General features: G+C 23.1%; 1 protein-coding gene across 1 annotated transcript in view; it reads left to right on the forward strand.

The window, feature by feature from the left end:
• Positions 1 to 19,781, forward strand: part of LOC114132764 (glycine receptor subunit beta-type 4-like) — a 232,287-nt gene that overhangs the window by 131,714 nt on the left and 80,792 nt on the right. The window contains exon 3 of the mRNA XM_027998323.2: positions 19,350 to 19,417. Coding sequence (XP_027854124.1) covers positions 19,350 to 19,417 — 68 coding nt within the window. The remainder of the gene's footprint in view (positions 1 to 19,349; positions 19,418 to 19,781) is intronic.

Raw genomic sequence — 19,781 nt, forward strand, 5'->3', positions numbered from 1 at the left:
ATAACACTACTATTACGAAAAATATTTCGACTTTTACTTTTATCTACTAAATTATAGTAAAACAAATTGATATAACACATATCTCTACCGAGACAATGCTCCATAAAATAGTTGATTGGTTATTATTTATTTATATATTACATTTTATAATAGTTAGATTAGACTTTTTAGATTATCTTAGCAACGTTGGTTTAACTATAATAGCTTAAACATAATGTTTATAAATAATAAAAATTAAATTAAAAAAAGAAAAAAAGGCGGCAAGTGGGTACCGTTCTGCTGTACATTAGGGGGTGGGGTGGACCTCGGACTAGGTTAGGTTAAATTTGAATGCAATGATAGGTATCATTGTATGAGAAAAACGATTCTGAACGGAGATGATTTGTCAGTCTAGAATATTTAACGTTGGATATAAACAATTTTATGAATTTTTAACTACAAAATAATTTGCAAATATTCATGATTTTGACGAGTTTTTGTCAAAATTTGAACTTCAAATCTTAATAAAAAAAAATTGTGCATATGTATTCTAATAATTTTTTTATCGCTATAAGAACAACTTATGAGAAATTTTGTATTAATTTTTCAAATATTTTGACTCCGCCAAAAAAATTTTATCGACACTTCAAAAAAATTTTTTCAGAAAAATTGAAAATTTCAGTTGTCTATAAATAGCTCAAAAAAAGTCAAAATATTTTGAAAATCAAATCACGTAAAGAAAATGACAATCTAAATAACTGGTAAAATTTTTAAGTATTTACGACTAATACTATTTGAAAAACAACAAATATCAAAAATCGTTTGAGGCTAAACCGTTATTTAACGCGGTTCTGTAAAAATTTAAATTTCAAACACTCAAAAAAATTTTTTGTCTGAATCCAGTAGAGTTTTTTTACAGGTATTTGAAGAAAAATTTATGGAGAACCTTATACCAAATTTTCAAAACTTAGTTATAAAAGAAAACATTTTTACGATTTTCCAACCACAAAATTACTTGCAAATTTTTGCAATTTTGACATATTTCGTATAAATTCGAACTTTGAGCACTTATAAAAAAAAATTGTGACAAACGATTTCGAATTTTTTTTTATCACTTTAAGAACAACTTATAAGAAACCTTGTATTAAATTTTCAAGATTTTCTGGTCAGCCAAAAAATTGTTATCGTTATTTAAAAAAAAATACTTAGAAAAATTGAAAATTTCAATTGTCTCTAAATAGTTCAAAAAAAGTCAAAATTCTTAGAAAATTTAATTGTGTATAGAAAACGCTAATATAAATATTTGGTGAATATATGGTTAAATAAGTTTTCCTTCAAGTATCTATAGAGAAAACTCGAAGCATCATTATAAGAAAAATTTTAAGTGCGTTTGAAGTTTGAATTTTAAATTTTTACGAAATCGCGTAACGATAACGATTTATCCTTAAACGATTTTAAATATTTGTTATTATTCAAAAAGTTTAAGTCGTAGATACTTGAAAATTTTACCAGTTATTAAGATTCTCGTTTTCTTTACGTGATTTAATTTTCAAAATATTTTGACTTTTTTTGAGCTATTTATAGACAACTGATATTTTCAATTTTTCTGAAAATTATTATTTTATGTGTCGATAAAATCTTTTTGGCTCAATCAAAATACTTGAAAATTTAATACAAAGTTCCTCATATGTTATTCTTGTAGTGATTAAAAAATTATAAGAATACATAGGCACAATTTTTTTTTATTAGCATTTAAAGTTCAAATTTTGACAAAAATTCGTCAAAATTATGAATATTTGCAAATTATTTTGTAGTTATAATTTATAAAAATGTTTGTATTATAGGTAGCTAAGAGTTGAAAATTTAATACAAGATTTTTCATAAGTTTAGCTTACAATAATTATAAAAGAACTTAAATGTTGGTGTATTCAGGCTATTAAAACATAAACCACCTTTTTCATCAACCACTGGAAATTATATCCTAGGCTGACAAATCATCTTCGTTCAGAATCGTTTTTCGTATACAATGATACCTATCATTACATTCAAATTTAACCTACCCTAGTCCGAGGTCCACCCCACCCTCTAATGTACAGCAGAACGGTACCCACTTGCCCGCTTTTATTTTGATTTTTTCGATTTTTTTGAAAACTGTTGAAAATTTTTAACTTTTGACCTCCCAAAATACCAACTAGATTCAATTTCTTTTTTAAAGAGGGGCTGAAGTCAAAAATCGAAGCATTTTTACTGCTCCAAATGTTGTTGACAGACACAAAAAAAAAACACACACACATCATTGTAAAATCAATACATTCATCACTCCGTTCATAATCTAAAATTTTTGGAATGTGATATTTATTAAAAGTAACTAAGAATATCACGACAAAATACTAAAATACCTATAACTGTTATTTATTTATCAGTTTTCAATAAATTAAACTCATCAGTCTTCTATGATATTCAACACCAAATCTATCAAATCTGAATTTAATGGTAATTAGTTAAAATATCCAAATTTGAAAACGCTTTATTTTCTAATAAAATTACCGATAGTATTTAAAAAAAAATTAGAATAACCCTATTGCCATCATGGAATTCCTTACAGAAATAATTTACTTTATCATTACTTTATTTCTTATCTTGGGTGTTTCAATGATACACTGTTCACAGTTTAAGTATGGGACTTAAGTTTCGTCTACTGCCTTTTCATATCACAATTTGTAATTAGGCTTGCCAACCGTCCATTTTTTGCCTGGACAGTTCAGATTTTCTGATTCCTACTGGACGTCATAATTAATTATTTATTTATTCATTTATTTAATTAATATTATATATGTTTTATATAATTGTATTTGTTTATTTTATCATCAGAAGTATAGTAATAAACTAATAAAAGAAATAATTATTCATAATATTTATATTATTTATTTTCATAAATTAAGTTTATGATTACTAGAAAAAAAAGGTTTTCAGTAGATGTCCAGTTTTTTAAATTAAAAAAATTGGCAACCCCATTTGTAATCAATCTTCAAACTGTTGGGTTTTTTTTTTTCGATTTACCTACAAAAATCAATATTAAACAAATTTCTTATTATTTTATTGATTTGTATTAAATAATAATAATAAAATACATACACTAAGTTTGAAACCCGATTATTCTATTCCTCGCATACATTGTTAGTTCAATATCCGTTGTTTGACGTTATATCTCTTACATTTCAGACACATAATGGAAAATGATAAAACGTTTTTTGCAATTTTACAAGTGTCTCCGATTGTCCGTTTACTACTCTTTTATATGACGCTATATTATGTGCTCTCAAAATACTAGACTTGAATCAGTAGCTTATTTAAGTATAATGTTCCTTAATAATGTTAAACCTTGACAAAAATCAAAAATATATATATAAATACAGTAAGGTTTTAATATTATTTTCTATACATTAAAATAATTAATTTAAGCTATTTATAAACATTAGTAGTTTTTAATTTTTTTCTTATAAATATCGCTAAAAATATTTTCACTGGGTCAAAAACCTTAAAAATTAAATACAAGGTTCCTCAAAAGTTTTTTTAATAGCAGTTAAAAATATGAATATATGTAATTAAAAATATATAATATATACATAATATTTTATTTTTAGCTGAGAATTCAAAATATAAAACAAAGTTTCACATAAATATTTCATGCTGTAACCAAAAAACCTAAAAAATATATAAACACAGTTTTTTTATAGATATGTTAATTCAAATAAAGACGATGGCATGTTTTCGGCAAAAAATTAATTTAACATAATGTGTGTTAATGTAAAAGTAAAATAAATTACTTTAATAGTAATAATATCACAAACTATATATGATATATCATGGAGATATGATAATTTTATATTAAAATTACATTTAAATGTGCCAAATCGTTGTGATACACTCGGTATACTAAAATTTACATTAGAGCGGTATCCAGTTTCCAATCTTTTTAATTCTCAAATTATTTTTTAACTACCAGCATTAATATCAAATATTGATAAAAACGCCTAGTTGTATAACATGCCACAAAAATGATAAAACTCTTCATAATTTTTCAAAACCTAACTATTAGATTTTTGTGGGTACTTTGACAGAGATGAAAAAAGTATATATATTATATATTATATATTCCCTAATAACTGTTTTTATAGCATTAATTACTACTTTTTCTAAATCCACGTAAATTATTTGTGAATTTCATTTGGTACACTTATGTATTATGATTTGAAACATTTTTTCGTAAATCGATTCTGTTTTATTTTAAATAAAATAAATATGTTAGTTATAAAAATACTATTTACTTTAACACAAATGACGTATAGTTGTTGGAATATTAGTGAAATGATTGTAAAATGTCTGTCCATATATACCAAAGTAAAAATCCAGTTAAATATTATAATTTACAAGCCATTATATGTTTCAAAAATAGTTCTTCGTTCTGTTGCATCAATTCTAATATAATGCAACGAAAATTGTATTGATTTGTAGCGAAAAGAACACCAATCATTCTCAATACATAATTCATTAAGAAAATGAAAATTTATTGGATTATTCTTTCAATTTTTGTCTCCATAATCTTTTTTTCACAATTTCTCTGGCTAGAATCAAAGATTTTGTTTTACGATCTACTTTTGATACCAGTTCAGCAAATATTTGTCCTGGCTTTTTTTCATTAGTTTTTGAGAGTTGAGGAATTTCGTTAAGACATTTTGTGACATTGATCCCACCTATGTTCTGGTATATGTGGTCAGATTTTCTGTTATGACGTGTAGTTCAGAATGGTCTAATGTAGTTTCTAATATTTCTGAATATTTTAATAAATTTGATTTCACATATACATTGATGTTTTTTAATACCTTTATATTTTACACTTTTATAGTATAAAAGTATTCATATATCCATTAAATAAATCTTATAATTCACTTTTGTTTAATTTTGTTACTTCCGTACTAACAATTTAACTTAATTTTTGATAATTCTATAAATCAAACTTCACATTAACACAAAAATCAAACGATGTTGACAATTATGAAGACAGTAATGACGTATTATAGGTAACGATAATTTGTTTGAATTGAAAAACCATACATTAAATATAATTATAGTTAGTACATTAAAATAAAAAAATAAAATAAATAATAATTGTACCTATATAATAAAATCGTTATATTCATTCACACTTGTCGATAATGTAAATTATAAGATACATATAGATATATTATGACGTGGCATCTCGTGAAATTTCCAAGTGGAAATAAAATTATTATTGTATGTTATCGATGGTACGTATGTCTATACAGTGTGTTAATCAATGAGCTAAACTTGGTGAACTTTAATAATAATATTATATAATATATTTTATTTTATAATTATTATTATATAGCTTTAGACAAAAATTACTCGACTCAGGAGACGATTTGGGACAGATTCAGTTCAGTAGAATACAAAAGTACCGAATATACAAGTACACGAACAAAATTTGTGTTTATTCTTTTATATTTAAAAAATTGTTTTCTATTCTTGCAATTTTATAATTTCGTATTAGAGTTGATTTTATTAGAAAATATAGTGTTATCTACTAATCTACATACCAATGTAATTGAATTATTTAAAATTAAAAATTTTATTTTATATTATTTGAGTAGGTACATCTACGTTTTAAACATTGAAAAATGTGTATGCTCATTTACAAAAACTTTTTTCTACGTTTTTAAACTTGGATATTTTGACCTAGATTCGACTTTAGTAGTATTCACATAAATCTGACATGAAATTTTAACACCAGACACTCTTTAGATGGATTAATTGGCACAATATATATTATATACATTATACATATACATATATATAGTATCTATATTAATGCAAATTATATACAAAAATAACTACTTTTTTGAAATTGTTATCATTCTTATTACAATGGTTAACTTACGATATAAAGAGTATAGTTAGCTTTAGATAAGTCTAAATTACATGATTTCATTAAACTTATTACTTATGTTGAATTAAAACAAATGTTTATATGGACAAAAAAGTACATAATTTATTACTCGTAAAATACTTTAATTCAATAATGTTACCATACAATTATACAGAATTTTCATTTATAAACCAATTTTTTTATATAATTTAATTCGTATTTTTAGTATTTGAATCATTAAATAAAGTTTTTGAATTGTTCAAGAGTCCAAAAGTGTCAATGTAAAGGTATGCAATTAAATTTATTGAACTGCTTTATGGTATAGAATTCATATTATTATACTCATAAATTTTTAAATATAGCAGAGAAATTTACATCGTGTGCGCGATTATGATTGTTAGTTTGATTAATAAGTATCAATCAGTGATAAAAAAAAATATAATATATTATTTTCTACACATGAGCTATAATTTATTGACGTTCAATATTGTAATATCTATTTTAAATTAAAGCGTTAACGGTCGTTTCAATTAAATATAGTTTACGTGCTATTTTATACAATAAATATTTCTGTAAGCACCTATTATTATTTTTTTTTCATTGCATTTACTAAAAAAATCTAGAAGCATATCGAATGTGACAGGTCTATTGATTCGATAGCCATGTTTTTACACAGTTTCACAAAACTCATTTCCACCAGATTTTTTTTCCGTTATTCCAATCTGTAATTTAATTGCGATAAAAAAATGATAAAAACAGTTATTATAGATATATTGTATAATTTAACCAAGCATCATCCCAAACAAATAAAAAAGATGTACAATGTATATTGTATATTTCATAGTTTCCAATAATAAGTGATTAATTACCATTTAAATTAATCATTATTAAGTCTATTTAGTAAAGCTTAATGACTTATTTAGATACAATAATTTTTCTATAGTTCTATATACGATTCGGTAATTAATTAAATTATTACACTCACACAATAAGAATTATTTTATAACATTACATAATTTAAATAATTAAACTAATATACAATAATATCTATAGGTAGTACCTATATCAATTTGTTTTCATAATTTCTACATTATTTTAATTTTGTTAAAAAAAGTATTCTTACATATTTTTAATTTAAGAAATTAAATAACTTTTGAGCGTAGTTAGCTTCACAAAGTTCTCTGATTCGCTTAAAACAATTTGTTAGATACATCCCCTGTGCCTTTTATGTACTTGAATCAAGTTTTAATTTTTTAAAACTGGATGACTATATCCTCTAACCTTTTTCATCAAAAATAAGTTAAAAGACCAAAATAATTTTTAACATTTACCTTTTTTTAATTAATTTATATTAAGTTTTTAAAATTTAAAAGGTTTTTATAAACCTACTTATTACTCAGGTTTTTAAATTAGACAAGTATTAAATTTAAAAAATCAAGGCTAGTTCACCAAAATTAATCGTTTGATAAAAGTAATACGATCAAAATCTATAAAAATGTAACATATTTATTTTAATACTATTTAAAAAGTAATAATCTAGAAAAAAAACATATAAGTAATTTTAAAATCTACAATAGTACTTTCGAATCAAATATAAAACATTAAATCATATTTACTTTAATATAAATTATAATTACCAATTAGTACAATAACACAATATAGGAAATAAATATATATATATATATATATAAAATATAAATATGTGCAAATAAGACCAATTAGAGATGCAACCTTAAAATTAATGTTTTGATTACATAATGATTTCATAGATTTAAATCGTAATACCAGCTATCCTCCTCAGAGCTTAACAAATTGTATATTGTTTATAGCATAAATGTTATTAAAAATAAAATATATAAATAAATTATTCCGATATATTGTATGATCAGCGAATATTATATACAAAACGCATTTGACAAAATTATGAATATTTTTAAAAGATTTCTTTTAAGTAAACTCATGAATAAATACCACCGACATATTGGTAAATTATCCAATAAAAAAGACTAAATAACTATTTTATAAACGTAAATACCGATAAAATATATATATATATAATAAGCTATTTCATAATTATTATGTGTACCTACCTATTTAATACGGTAAACACCAAAAAAATTATGTAAACTAACACTTGAATAGTATGTTAAAAATATCATAATAATTTTATAATGTTCAATACTTTGGCGGTTTAAGATTAATTTAAAAATGTACTTATCGCATAAATTATACTTGTCTATAAAAAGAAATTATTTAATTAGGAATTATTATTATTATTATTTATTTTTCAATGTGTTTAAAAAATTAAGTACAATCCACCAAATGATTACCAATAAGTATTTATATTTATTCATCTATTAAAAATATATCAATAACAGAAAATCGATTCACATCAAACTCTAAATTGTCTATTCCTGGATATGATATACTAATAAATAATAATTAATATCAGCATGACATCCTGATATTGTAATAGTGATATCCTTATCAAATCATCCTTACTTTTTGATACTTGTCCTATTATAAATGAAAATATTTTACTGACAGCAATAATTATTCTTAAAATAAACCATAAATTAATCTCTGTAGCAGCAACTTATTTCCCCCCTAAACACGAAATAACTATTTACTATTATAGGTACTATACAAATACAGTACCAATAATTGAATAATAATTGTCAGTCGGGGGTAACTTAAACGTAAAAAACTCAGTCTTAAGGTTGCTATACTGAAAATTTAAAATGTCAGACTATACATCTAATAAACTTAAAAAATTATAGTCTTAGCCTCTCCCTAATCAAACTTAATGGTCAGCATTTCCAAAAAACAGCTATAATAGTTATTTAGTTATAATCTTTTCTTTACCACCCAAAGGGTGAAATCCATTTTAATACTGCACAATATAAATATAAAATATTATTTCAAACGTATCGTGTTGAAAAATTACTATAGATTTCTTATAAGAATAAACTATCATTGTGTTATTCCAGGAGAAAATGTCACTAGCAGGAAATTGCATACCCGTCTACACCTATTCCGGTAATGCACGTGATTTTGACGTTAACATATAAGGACCCACGTCCATTTCACATGGCCAACAGGGCTACACGAACACGTTTACGCACATAGTAATATAGTAATATGTCACGTAACCTTTGGTCATGTATACATATTACCTATTTACCACTATACGTGTATATTTGTTGCCACGTCGTCGATAATTTATACTTGTAACAAAGTGTATGTAAGGTATCTATTATATATTATAGGTACTCGTTTATTTCACGCATCTGTATTTGTTATTATTATTATTTTCAGTATTCAATGGTCTTGTTTCAAAATTAAGACAATAATATTATTATAATCTGCCCTCTAAAAAAATCAGTATACTTCTAACGTTGTATTCATATTTTAAGCGATTAAAGATAAAACCTCTCCTATTTTAAAAAAATATAAATAGTATAACTAATACAAAAGAAAATTTTACCTAAAATGTAACCTAACGTGATAAAGCAACGAATAGTCTTTATATAACTAAATAAATGTAAAAATCCTCAACTTAAAAACGACAAAAATAGGAAATAGTCTACACAAGTTTATAATTTAATAGAACATAATATCCGCATATGAATTAAATAAAAATTTCAAATAAAAATATAAATTCTTATAAATATACAACAAACATTATAATACATAATAATAATATAATCAAACATTGGTAGTCATTTTAAACCGATAACAACGATAGGTGTCAGAGCTATTTTAAAAATAATACGGATGAAACTTCCGCCGCCTCCTCTTCAAATAACGCCACTTTTGGAATTATAATAAATTATTAAACATGGACGAGATTTTTCAAACTAGCTTATAATATTGGCATGAGTATAAAATAATATGTAATAATAATATTGTATATAATATGTTCTATTTACCCGTTTTCTGAAATAATATAGCACTAGCAAAAAACGTAATGATGCGATCATCATTCTGACGGAGGGGGCGACGTTGAAAGAGGTCTCTGGCTATATTTCCCAAAGGAAATCGTTGGTTCATAAGTTTTATATACAAAGTAGAAGAAAACGCGCATATAAAATCTTCATAACGCCGCATGCGTGTGCATATGAAACAGAGCGGAAATCAAAATAAATAGTAGATTATAATACTTTCAGACAGACTATGCTACCACGGCTGTCGTTGTTGATCGTACACACACCATGACACTATGCATCCCACCCACTTGTAGATCACACTTTAAAGTCAAGTATAATTTTTTGAATGTAAACGTATATAATATTTTAAATATTAATACGGCACGTTATTTCCAAAAAAGATATATTGTAAGTTAGATGTGTTGTCAAGTGTCAACTTTCCAGAAATCAAGACATGATATATATATTTTTTTAATATGAACATATTTATGTAATAATTTATACCATATATTATTACAAATGGTAAATTACAAAATATATTGAACATAAATTAGATTTAATTAATTTAACTTCTTATTTTTCTTAAAATTAACAATATTTTTCAATCGTGCACACCTCGTGTTACTTTGTTCAAATTCTTAATGATATATATTATGAACATAATAAAAAATACAAAGCATAACTATCTATCGCAATCTTACGTGTTTTACAATAAATTATTTCCCCTTCGATTTAATCTTCATAATATACATGAAAAAATATAATATATAAACTCGTATTGAGTAACTATTAATTAAATTCCATTATATATCTGTATCAACAACATATTATTCATATTAAATTATTATATATACTTTCTTTCTAAATTTTTGTCTTATTTCCAAACAGTACACATAATATGGAATAAAATAATACATTTTGCAAATAGCCAAAATATCAAAATAATAATTCCGTATCTGATAATTAAGATTTAATTTATTAAACGTCACATAAAATATAATTAATAATTACAAAAAAACACTTTAGTTAATCCTTAACTATAAAAGAAAAATTTTAATTAATTACCTACATAAGTTCTTAGTTAGGTAACTAATATAAACACAACATAAAGTAATCTTTTAACTAAATTTTTAGACATGAATCATTTTTATTCGACTTTGTTTAATAAAAAATATAATTTTAAACTAAAAGGTTAAATTATCTCCATGAAAATTTAATTCAACACATAGTTTAATGTAAGATTTATTTCATTACAATAAATACAATAATTTAATCCTCGTATTTGTGTACCTAATATCTACTACTTATAATAAATATGTAAACGATATAAGCTTAATTTATTTAATTTAAGGAATACATTTAAAAAACAAGATGTACCTGCATAATTGTTACTTAATAAGGTTGTTATTTAAACGAAATTAAATTAAAAATAAACATGTTTATAACAAAATTTAACTATTTAACTAAAAAAAAAAAAAAATATTATAAAATATATCTATTTATTTAAGAAACTTGTTTTATATTTGTAATATAAAAACATAATGTAATATAATGACGTATAAAACGAATGGCCCTTGCCACCAAAGCTTAAGTTCAATAAAAAAAGTTATATATATATGTTTATTTCATATGAAATTTTTGTAAAATATTATAGTACATAGTAAAAAAAGCGGGCAAGTGAGTACCGCTCTGCTGTACATTAGGTGCCGTATGGATCATTATTATATATTATAGGAGTGTTAAATTTGAATCCAATGATAGTTATCATTGTATACGAAAAACGATTCTGAACGAAGATGATTTGTCAGCCTAGGATATAATTTCTAGTGGTTGGTGAAAAAGGTGGTTTATGTTTTAATGGCCTGAATACACCAAAATTTAAGTTCTTTTATAATTATTGTAAGCTAAACTTATGAAAAATCTTGTATTAAATTTTCAACTCTTAGCTACCTATACAAACATTTTTATGAATTATACCTACAAAATAATTTGCAAATATTCATAATTTTAACGAATTTTCATCAAAATTTGAACTTCAAATGCTAATAAAAAAAAATTGTGCCTATGTATTCTTATAATTTTTTAATCACTATAATAATAACTTATGAGGAACTTTGCATTAAATTTCCAAGTATTTTGATAGGGCCAAAAAGATTTTATCGACACATAAAAAAATAATTTTCAGAAAAATTGAAAATATCAGTTGTCTATAAATAGCTCAAAAAAAGTCAAAATATTTTGAAAATTAAATCACGTAAAGAAAACGAGAATCTTAATAACTGGTAAAATTTTCAAGTATCTACGACTTAAACTTTTTGAATAATAACAAATATTTAAAATCGTTTGAGGATAAATCGTTATCGTTACGCTATTTCGTTAAAATTTAAAATTCAAACGCACTTAAAATTTTTCCTATAATGATGCTTCGAGTTTTCTCTATAGATACTTGAAGGTAAACTTATGGAAAACTTAGTGTTGTATTTTTAATCCTTAGTTATAAACACAAAAAATTTTATGATTTTTCAACTTCAAATATTTCGCAAATATTCATAATTTTGACGAATTTTCGTCAAAATTTGAACTTTAAATGCTAATAAAAAAAAATTGTGCCTATGTATTCTTATAATTTTTTAATCACTATAAGAATAACATATGAGGAACTTTGTATAAAATTTTCAAGTATTTTGATAGGGCCAAAAAAATTTTATCGACCCTTCAAAAAAAAATTTTCAGAAAAATTGAAAATGTCAGTTGTCTATAAATAGCTCAAAAAAACTCAAAATATTTTGAAAATTAAATCAAGTAAATAAAATGCCAATCTAAATAACTGGTAAAATTTTCAAGTATCTACGACTTATACTTTTTGAATTATAACAAATATCAAAAATCGTTTGAGGCTAAACCGTTATTTAACGCGGTTTTGTAAAAATTTAAATTTCAAACACTCATAAAAATTTTTTGTCTGAATCCGGTAGAGTTTTTTTTACAGATATTTGAAGAAAAATGTATGGAGAACCTTGTACCAAATTTTCAAAACTTAGTTATAAAAGAAAAAAATTTTATGATTTTTCAACTTCAAAATTACTTGCAAATTTTCGCGTTTTCGACAAATTTCGTAAAATTGAACTTTAAACGCTTTTTAAAAATAATGGTGACTAACGATTTTTAATTTTTTTTAGCTACAATAAGAACAACTCATAAGGAACCTTGTATTAAATTTTCAATTTTTTTTGGTCTTCCAACATTTTTTTACCGACATTTCAAAAAAAAATTCGCATAAAAATCGAAAATGTCAGTGATCTATAAATAACTCAAAAAAAGTCAAAGTTTTTTGAAAATTTAACTGTGTATAGATAACACTAACATAAATATTTGGTGAAAATTTCAAGTATTTACAGTGATTATTTTTTGAATTACAACCATATAAAAAAATCGATTGAGTCGAAAATTGGTTTTGCGTAAAAATTCGAACTTTGAGCACTTATAAAAAAAAATTGTGACAAACGATTTCGAATTTTTTTTTATCACTTTAAGAACAACTAATAAGAAACCTTGTATTAAATTTCCAAGATTTTCTGGTCAGCCAAAAAAATTTTATCGTTATTAAAAAAAAATACTTAGAAAAATTGAAAATTTCAATTGTCTCTAAATAGTTCAAAAAATGTCAAAATTCTTAGAAAATTTAATTGTGTATGGAAAACGCTCATATAAACATTTGGTAAAAATTTCAAGTATTTACATCGATTAGTTTTTGAGTTATAGCAAAATAAAAAATTTGATTTTGACGAAAACTGGTTTTGCGTAAAAACTCCCGTTTTTCCGTCATTTTTTTTTTTTGTTTTTTTTTTCGATTTTTTTGAAAACTGTTGGAAAATGTTTACTTTTTTTACATGATACATACTATATCAGAATAAACATAATTATTTATCATAGTAACAAAAACAAATTAGAGTTTTATGAACAGCGATTAATTAAGACAACTGAAAACATTAATAAACTATAAATTTTGCTTAATGTAAATCTCAGAAATTCAATAAAATATACCCAATATACAATATCAATACATATTGATTGTTTACAATAAATGTACTTGTTCCACATCAGTGTTGAACCTAATTCTATCATTTATCGAAATCTACTAATAACCATGAAAATATCATTCAATTCAATTCATACCCTAAATTCCTAATAACTGCCAGGTAACTCAAATAATTTCACTGAACGATTATTTATAACCTTCCGAAAATGCATCCTTAAATTAAGAATTATAATATAATAAATATATTTTATACCAAACGAATTTCATACCTTTGAAAATATATTCAAACCAAATTAATTGGAGTTTGAGAAAAGAATTTGAAAAAACGCCTGATCGATTTCAAGTAGACAAAATAACAAATCCAAATCAGTTTTCAAAAGTATAATCTTATTACTAAAAATAATCCACTTGACAAAATTTCATCACCCATCTTATAATAATAATCTAATAATCTTAAATTTGTTTTGCTGTCAAAAAGAATATATCATGGATTTTTCATCATAGAAATCTAATTAAGTACAACGCATTTAATTTCCTATACAGTGTATAATATACACTAACACTATTAATATTTGAAATTATAAAAATATATGAAGAGGAGGTTACAAGGTTAAGTATCATTATGGATTTATGTGTATATTGCTTAGTTATTTTGTAGTTATACAATATCAAAACTATTGAATTTTTTTAATTTATTAATTATAATAATTGGATCAAAGTAAAACATCACGATTCAGTTAATTTATAGATATATAGTGTATTATGTTTAATACTACAGTATACGCTTTATTCGAAAAAAAGTTATGATATTATTGAATTACAACTTTAATAATATCTATATCTAATATAGATTCATAGATATTTTAATTGTATAATATTAGTTGGACATAATTGAATTTAATTATTAATTGTTAATGTATATTAAAATTATCTTATGATCTATAATATGAGAGCTTATTCTTATTAATTACCTGTATTTTACGGTAAATAACATCAGACTACGGACACTGACTATAGAGATGGTTTTGTAAAATAAACGAAATACCTGATACGAATGTGCACTATAAAATAATATTATTCGCATATTATGTATTTCACAACGATGGAAATACTGGCCATTAGATTATTAGAACATATCCTGTCTACGCGGCGATTAGTATGAAATGAATTATTAGTCCCTAGCCGAATATAATATCAGTTCCACGTATTTAGAATATTGTTTTCCTAGGTAAGTACAATATACATTATACTCGTATTTACTGCAGCTACATTTTGCATTTAATAACTATCATAACAAATACTTTTGGATGATTTTTTTTTTTACACACCGATCTCTTTTTATTATACTCATTTATATAGTTATACACACATCAATAGCTTATTGTACTCATCGTTTTATAATACAATTTCAATATTTTTCAGGAATACCAGTTGAAGCTTCACCATTGTTAGATCATAAAATAGTATTCTGTTTATAATATTAATTGAAATGTTACCATAAATGCTAAAGCTTTTATACAAAAAACTTACAAACATATACATATATATTAATAAATAAAATAAATCTAACACCAAATTTGATGGGTTTAAAAAGTACCCACATTTTGAGAAAATTGTGAATTTTTGACAGTTGATTGATACTTATTATTCGTATCCTATCAACAAAGCTATATTATATAATATTATTATTTCAATAAAAATTATTATTACAATATTATTGTAAATTAAAATCAGAAACAAATTATTAGTATTTTATAAAATAAAAACACTTTTAAATTAATAAATAAATTATATATAATTTCAATAACAATCAAATATTAAAAGTTTTCCCTTCTAAGACAATTGGTAATAAATTGTTTTTGGACCCCTTTTTACCCGATTTTGACCTTTAAAATTTATTTCAAAAACGTGAGATTGTTTTTAATTGCTTCTATCTATTTTTTTTTTTTTTTTAAGCCCCTATTATAAAAATATGATTATTAATGACCAATAGATTATATTCTACTATTTTTGCTGAATGATTTGAGAGGTAATAATGATTTGACTATAAAAAATATTTTCGTAAAGAAAAATATCGGTGCGCTCCGAATAAATAATGCACGTTATATAACTTCAAGTCGTCTTATTCGAGTAAACAATGTTCGCTGACAATATTATTTTGATTCACAGCCGCTGTTAACTATTATGTACCTACGTGGTTCATGGTATTTGTTGTTTTTAAAGTGCACAATATTATTTAACATGCATTGTCACGTTTAATGTTACCTATACATATATATTTATCTCGACCTTTTGATACGTTATATTCAACGAAAACAAATACTTACAAATGTCAGGATTTTAACGAGTACTTTGAGGCAACGATGTATTTTAACATTTAACATATTGTTTCATATATTATAATTGGCAATGCGGTAAGAAAGTCTGAGTTCTCCTTTCAGTAAACAAAATATTTATATTGTATATTATATTGCAGGTTGTAGAAAATTGAACGTATACTGTAGTTATTAACTTATTTTTATAACATGGTTAACTTGAATGTTCTGACATCTACCCGTCATTGATTAATCTTATTTATTATTTCAATATACATCCTTTATATTATAGTTGAGTGTAGTTTGTTTTATGTTTGCATAAATTTATCTCTTTTAATTTATAAATTAAGATATTTATCTCTCCCAACATGTTTTTCAATATATTTTTCGTATATTCAATATATAAGTATCATGCCTGTAACGATTAAATGGGTTTTTTTAATTTATTTAACTTTATGAAATTATACCGTATTATAATTTATAAAACTATCAATTATCGATATAATTTAAATATATTATCAATATTTTTTTTCATACGTGTAGCATGAATAAAAAATAAAATGTGATAAATATCTGATATCATAAATTAATTTCAATAACTTTCATATTAAGTATCATATTTCTATATGATATTCTGATTGTGGAAAAACTAAAAATTATTAAAATAATCATTACATAATATAATAATGCATCATTATTTTTACTAAAATGTTGGTAAAAATTCATCACAAAATACAAATTATTATTTTTTTTAAATTTCTACACATGGTTTTTACAAACTCATACCTTTTAATTTCGACAAATCAATATAAAAGTATATTTATTCGTTGTATAAATTCTTGTCTTTTCTTCATTTTTTTTTTCAAATTATATAAAAAATAAATATATATTATATATTATTTTTATATAATTATTATTTTAATAGTCTTACTTTATTAGTAGACTATACTTTTTGGTAATTATAACTGTGATAATATATAATTGAATATTATGTATTTTTTTAAAATATAAATTTGTGATGACTTTCTACAAACGTTTTGGTAAAAAATAAAGATAAGTATATTATATTATTTAAAAACCATTACCAACTTAATTTTAAAATAAGTAAAATGACTTTGGGCGAAACGGGTCCCCTCCGGAAATACGTACATGCTTTATTTCACTTTAATTTCGAATAAATATTTTGATATTTATTAGATACAACTGAAAAAATTACATTAAATTATTTATTATGTTGCTTTGAAAACATAACATTAATCGTTATTTTCAGGTTGAATGCATTTTTAGGACATATTAATTATTTTAAATATAAAATAAAATTGAGTTCCGATAATCTATATTCTATATAATAGCTTTATAATTTGTTATAACTCTATTGTATATTCGGCGTTTAATCTAAAGCTAAATTACTTCTGGTAAATTATCATTCAAACAATTTAAAGACGTTAATATTTATATCAAATTTTCTTTCATTTATAATTTCCTTGTAAAATTATAAACAAAATCATTATGTTTTTAATATAATAGTCAATGATAACACACAAAAAAGCCAGTAGACAGTAGATGTATGCTCAATTTTAGTTTATACATATAATTATACAAATACTGAAAACATAGTGAAAGTTTACAAATAGCCAATAGTTAAACCAGAAATATATTTTTTTTTTTATCATAGTAGGACCATCTTGATAATTTAGGTTTTTATTACTCTTCTTACTATTAAAAACTGAAAATTTATAGTATATTGTAATGTATTGTAATATTATATTATAATGTTAGGTATTTGATATCGATATAATTATCAAAATGGAAAAATTTCCGCTCCAAGAAGTCAGATTTGAAGTTTTAATATCATATTATTATTTTTTAAACTTATAAGGATTCACTTAGTTAAATTTTTAATATAAATTTAAAAAGGTGCGTATAATTTATAATTTATAATAATATATTTGATATTTAATTTCTGCTGTCTAACTAGCTAAAGTTTAATAAAATTATAATTTATAATAAACTTATTGTTGTATTTTTTATCGTATTATTCTAACCAAAACAAAAGTAAGACTTAAATATCCATTAAATATTTATGTTTTAAACTTTATAAACTTTAATGGTTTGATTATAAAATTAAAATAAAAATGTTTAGTAAAATATTTTCTAAAACAACGATTGTTTTGAGTATAATCCGAGATATAAACCACTTTTGAATATATCATGATTATAAACATCCAAAACAATTGTAATACATGGAGGTAACTTTGTTTCATTTACTCATAATATAGTCATATGACTTACACAATCTCAAAAAAAAATAGGTTTTATAAAAACCAAACTAACACATTTGAGCTCTTATAAAAATATCAATAGAGATACTTATACCAGGTCCTGTCCTATTGATAGCTTATATTTGATTATACCATATAAACAATGACTCGTGTAACGCACTACTATCTTGTTATTTTATTTAAATCTTTGAATTAATCTGTAATCTATATGACAACCTTTAACAAAGGATAATTTTTTTAAAAATTTCGAGTGCAAATTTAAGTTATTGATAAGTTTATTTTATTTTAAAAATTTTTATTATAAAATAGTTAACATTTTCTTATTTTTTTATGAAATTATTTAAAAATATTTTTTATGTTTTTCATTTCTCAAGAAGTACGATAATTATGAGCATTCTGTACATACTTGATATTTTTAATGTTTATTTTCATGCTTGAACCTAAAAAATTTGTATAAGTTATATAATATTTTATGGTACTTTAAAAATCTTAATATAAAAAAAAAACAAGAATATTATGTATTTACTAGTTCTTACATGTATTAATGGAATATGGTTATTGGTTATGCCATATTATTTGATATGCACGAGATTGGTTATTGTTTTGATTGATTTAAAGTAGAACGAATTTCAAAGAATAAACTCAATCTATACTTACTCTTAATTTGATTGTTTATTTGATAACGTGCTTCAAGCATAAAAAAAAAATTAATAATTTTAACTTTGGATTTATTATTTTCAATCCATATCCTGTGGCGAGAATAGATATTTATTATTATAATTCTAATCAATCAACATAATAATCTTTCTACTATAATATTCTTTTACATATGTGTATATATATAATTTTTTTATACAGATAATGCTACTACTGTCCACTGCGAGTTGTACATTCGAAGTTTTGGATCCATTAGCCCGGTTACCATGGTGAGTACTCATAAAACTCATAATGTATATTATTAGTTACTTATTATACCTACGACTATATTAAATGTATATTAAAAAATGTAGGTAGTTGAAATTTTCAAATTTATTAAATGATTAGGTAGTGCAAATACAATATCTATTTTAAATAATATGTAAGACAAAAATACAGCACAGAATTCGATGTTAATATGTTTATGTTTAATGAAGTGCTTAAATATAAATTAATAACTTAATACATTTTTAAATTTAATAAATTAATAAGTACACCACTAAGCTATATATTCCTTGTCTAATATAATATCAATATTTAGACCCACGAACATTATCATACTTCTTATACTATTATAATTTATATTTTATAAGC

Source organism: Aphis gossypii, chromosome 2 (assembly GCF_020184175.1).
Source record: "Aphis gossypii isolate Hap1 chromosome 2, ASM2018417v2, whole genome shotgun sequence".
Taxonomy (NCBI): domain Eukaryota; kingdom Metazoa; phylum Arthropoda; class Insecta; order Hemiptera; family Aphididae; genus Aphis; species Aphis gossypii.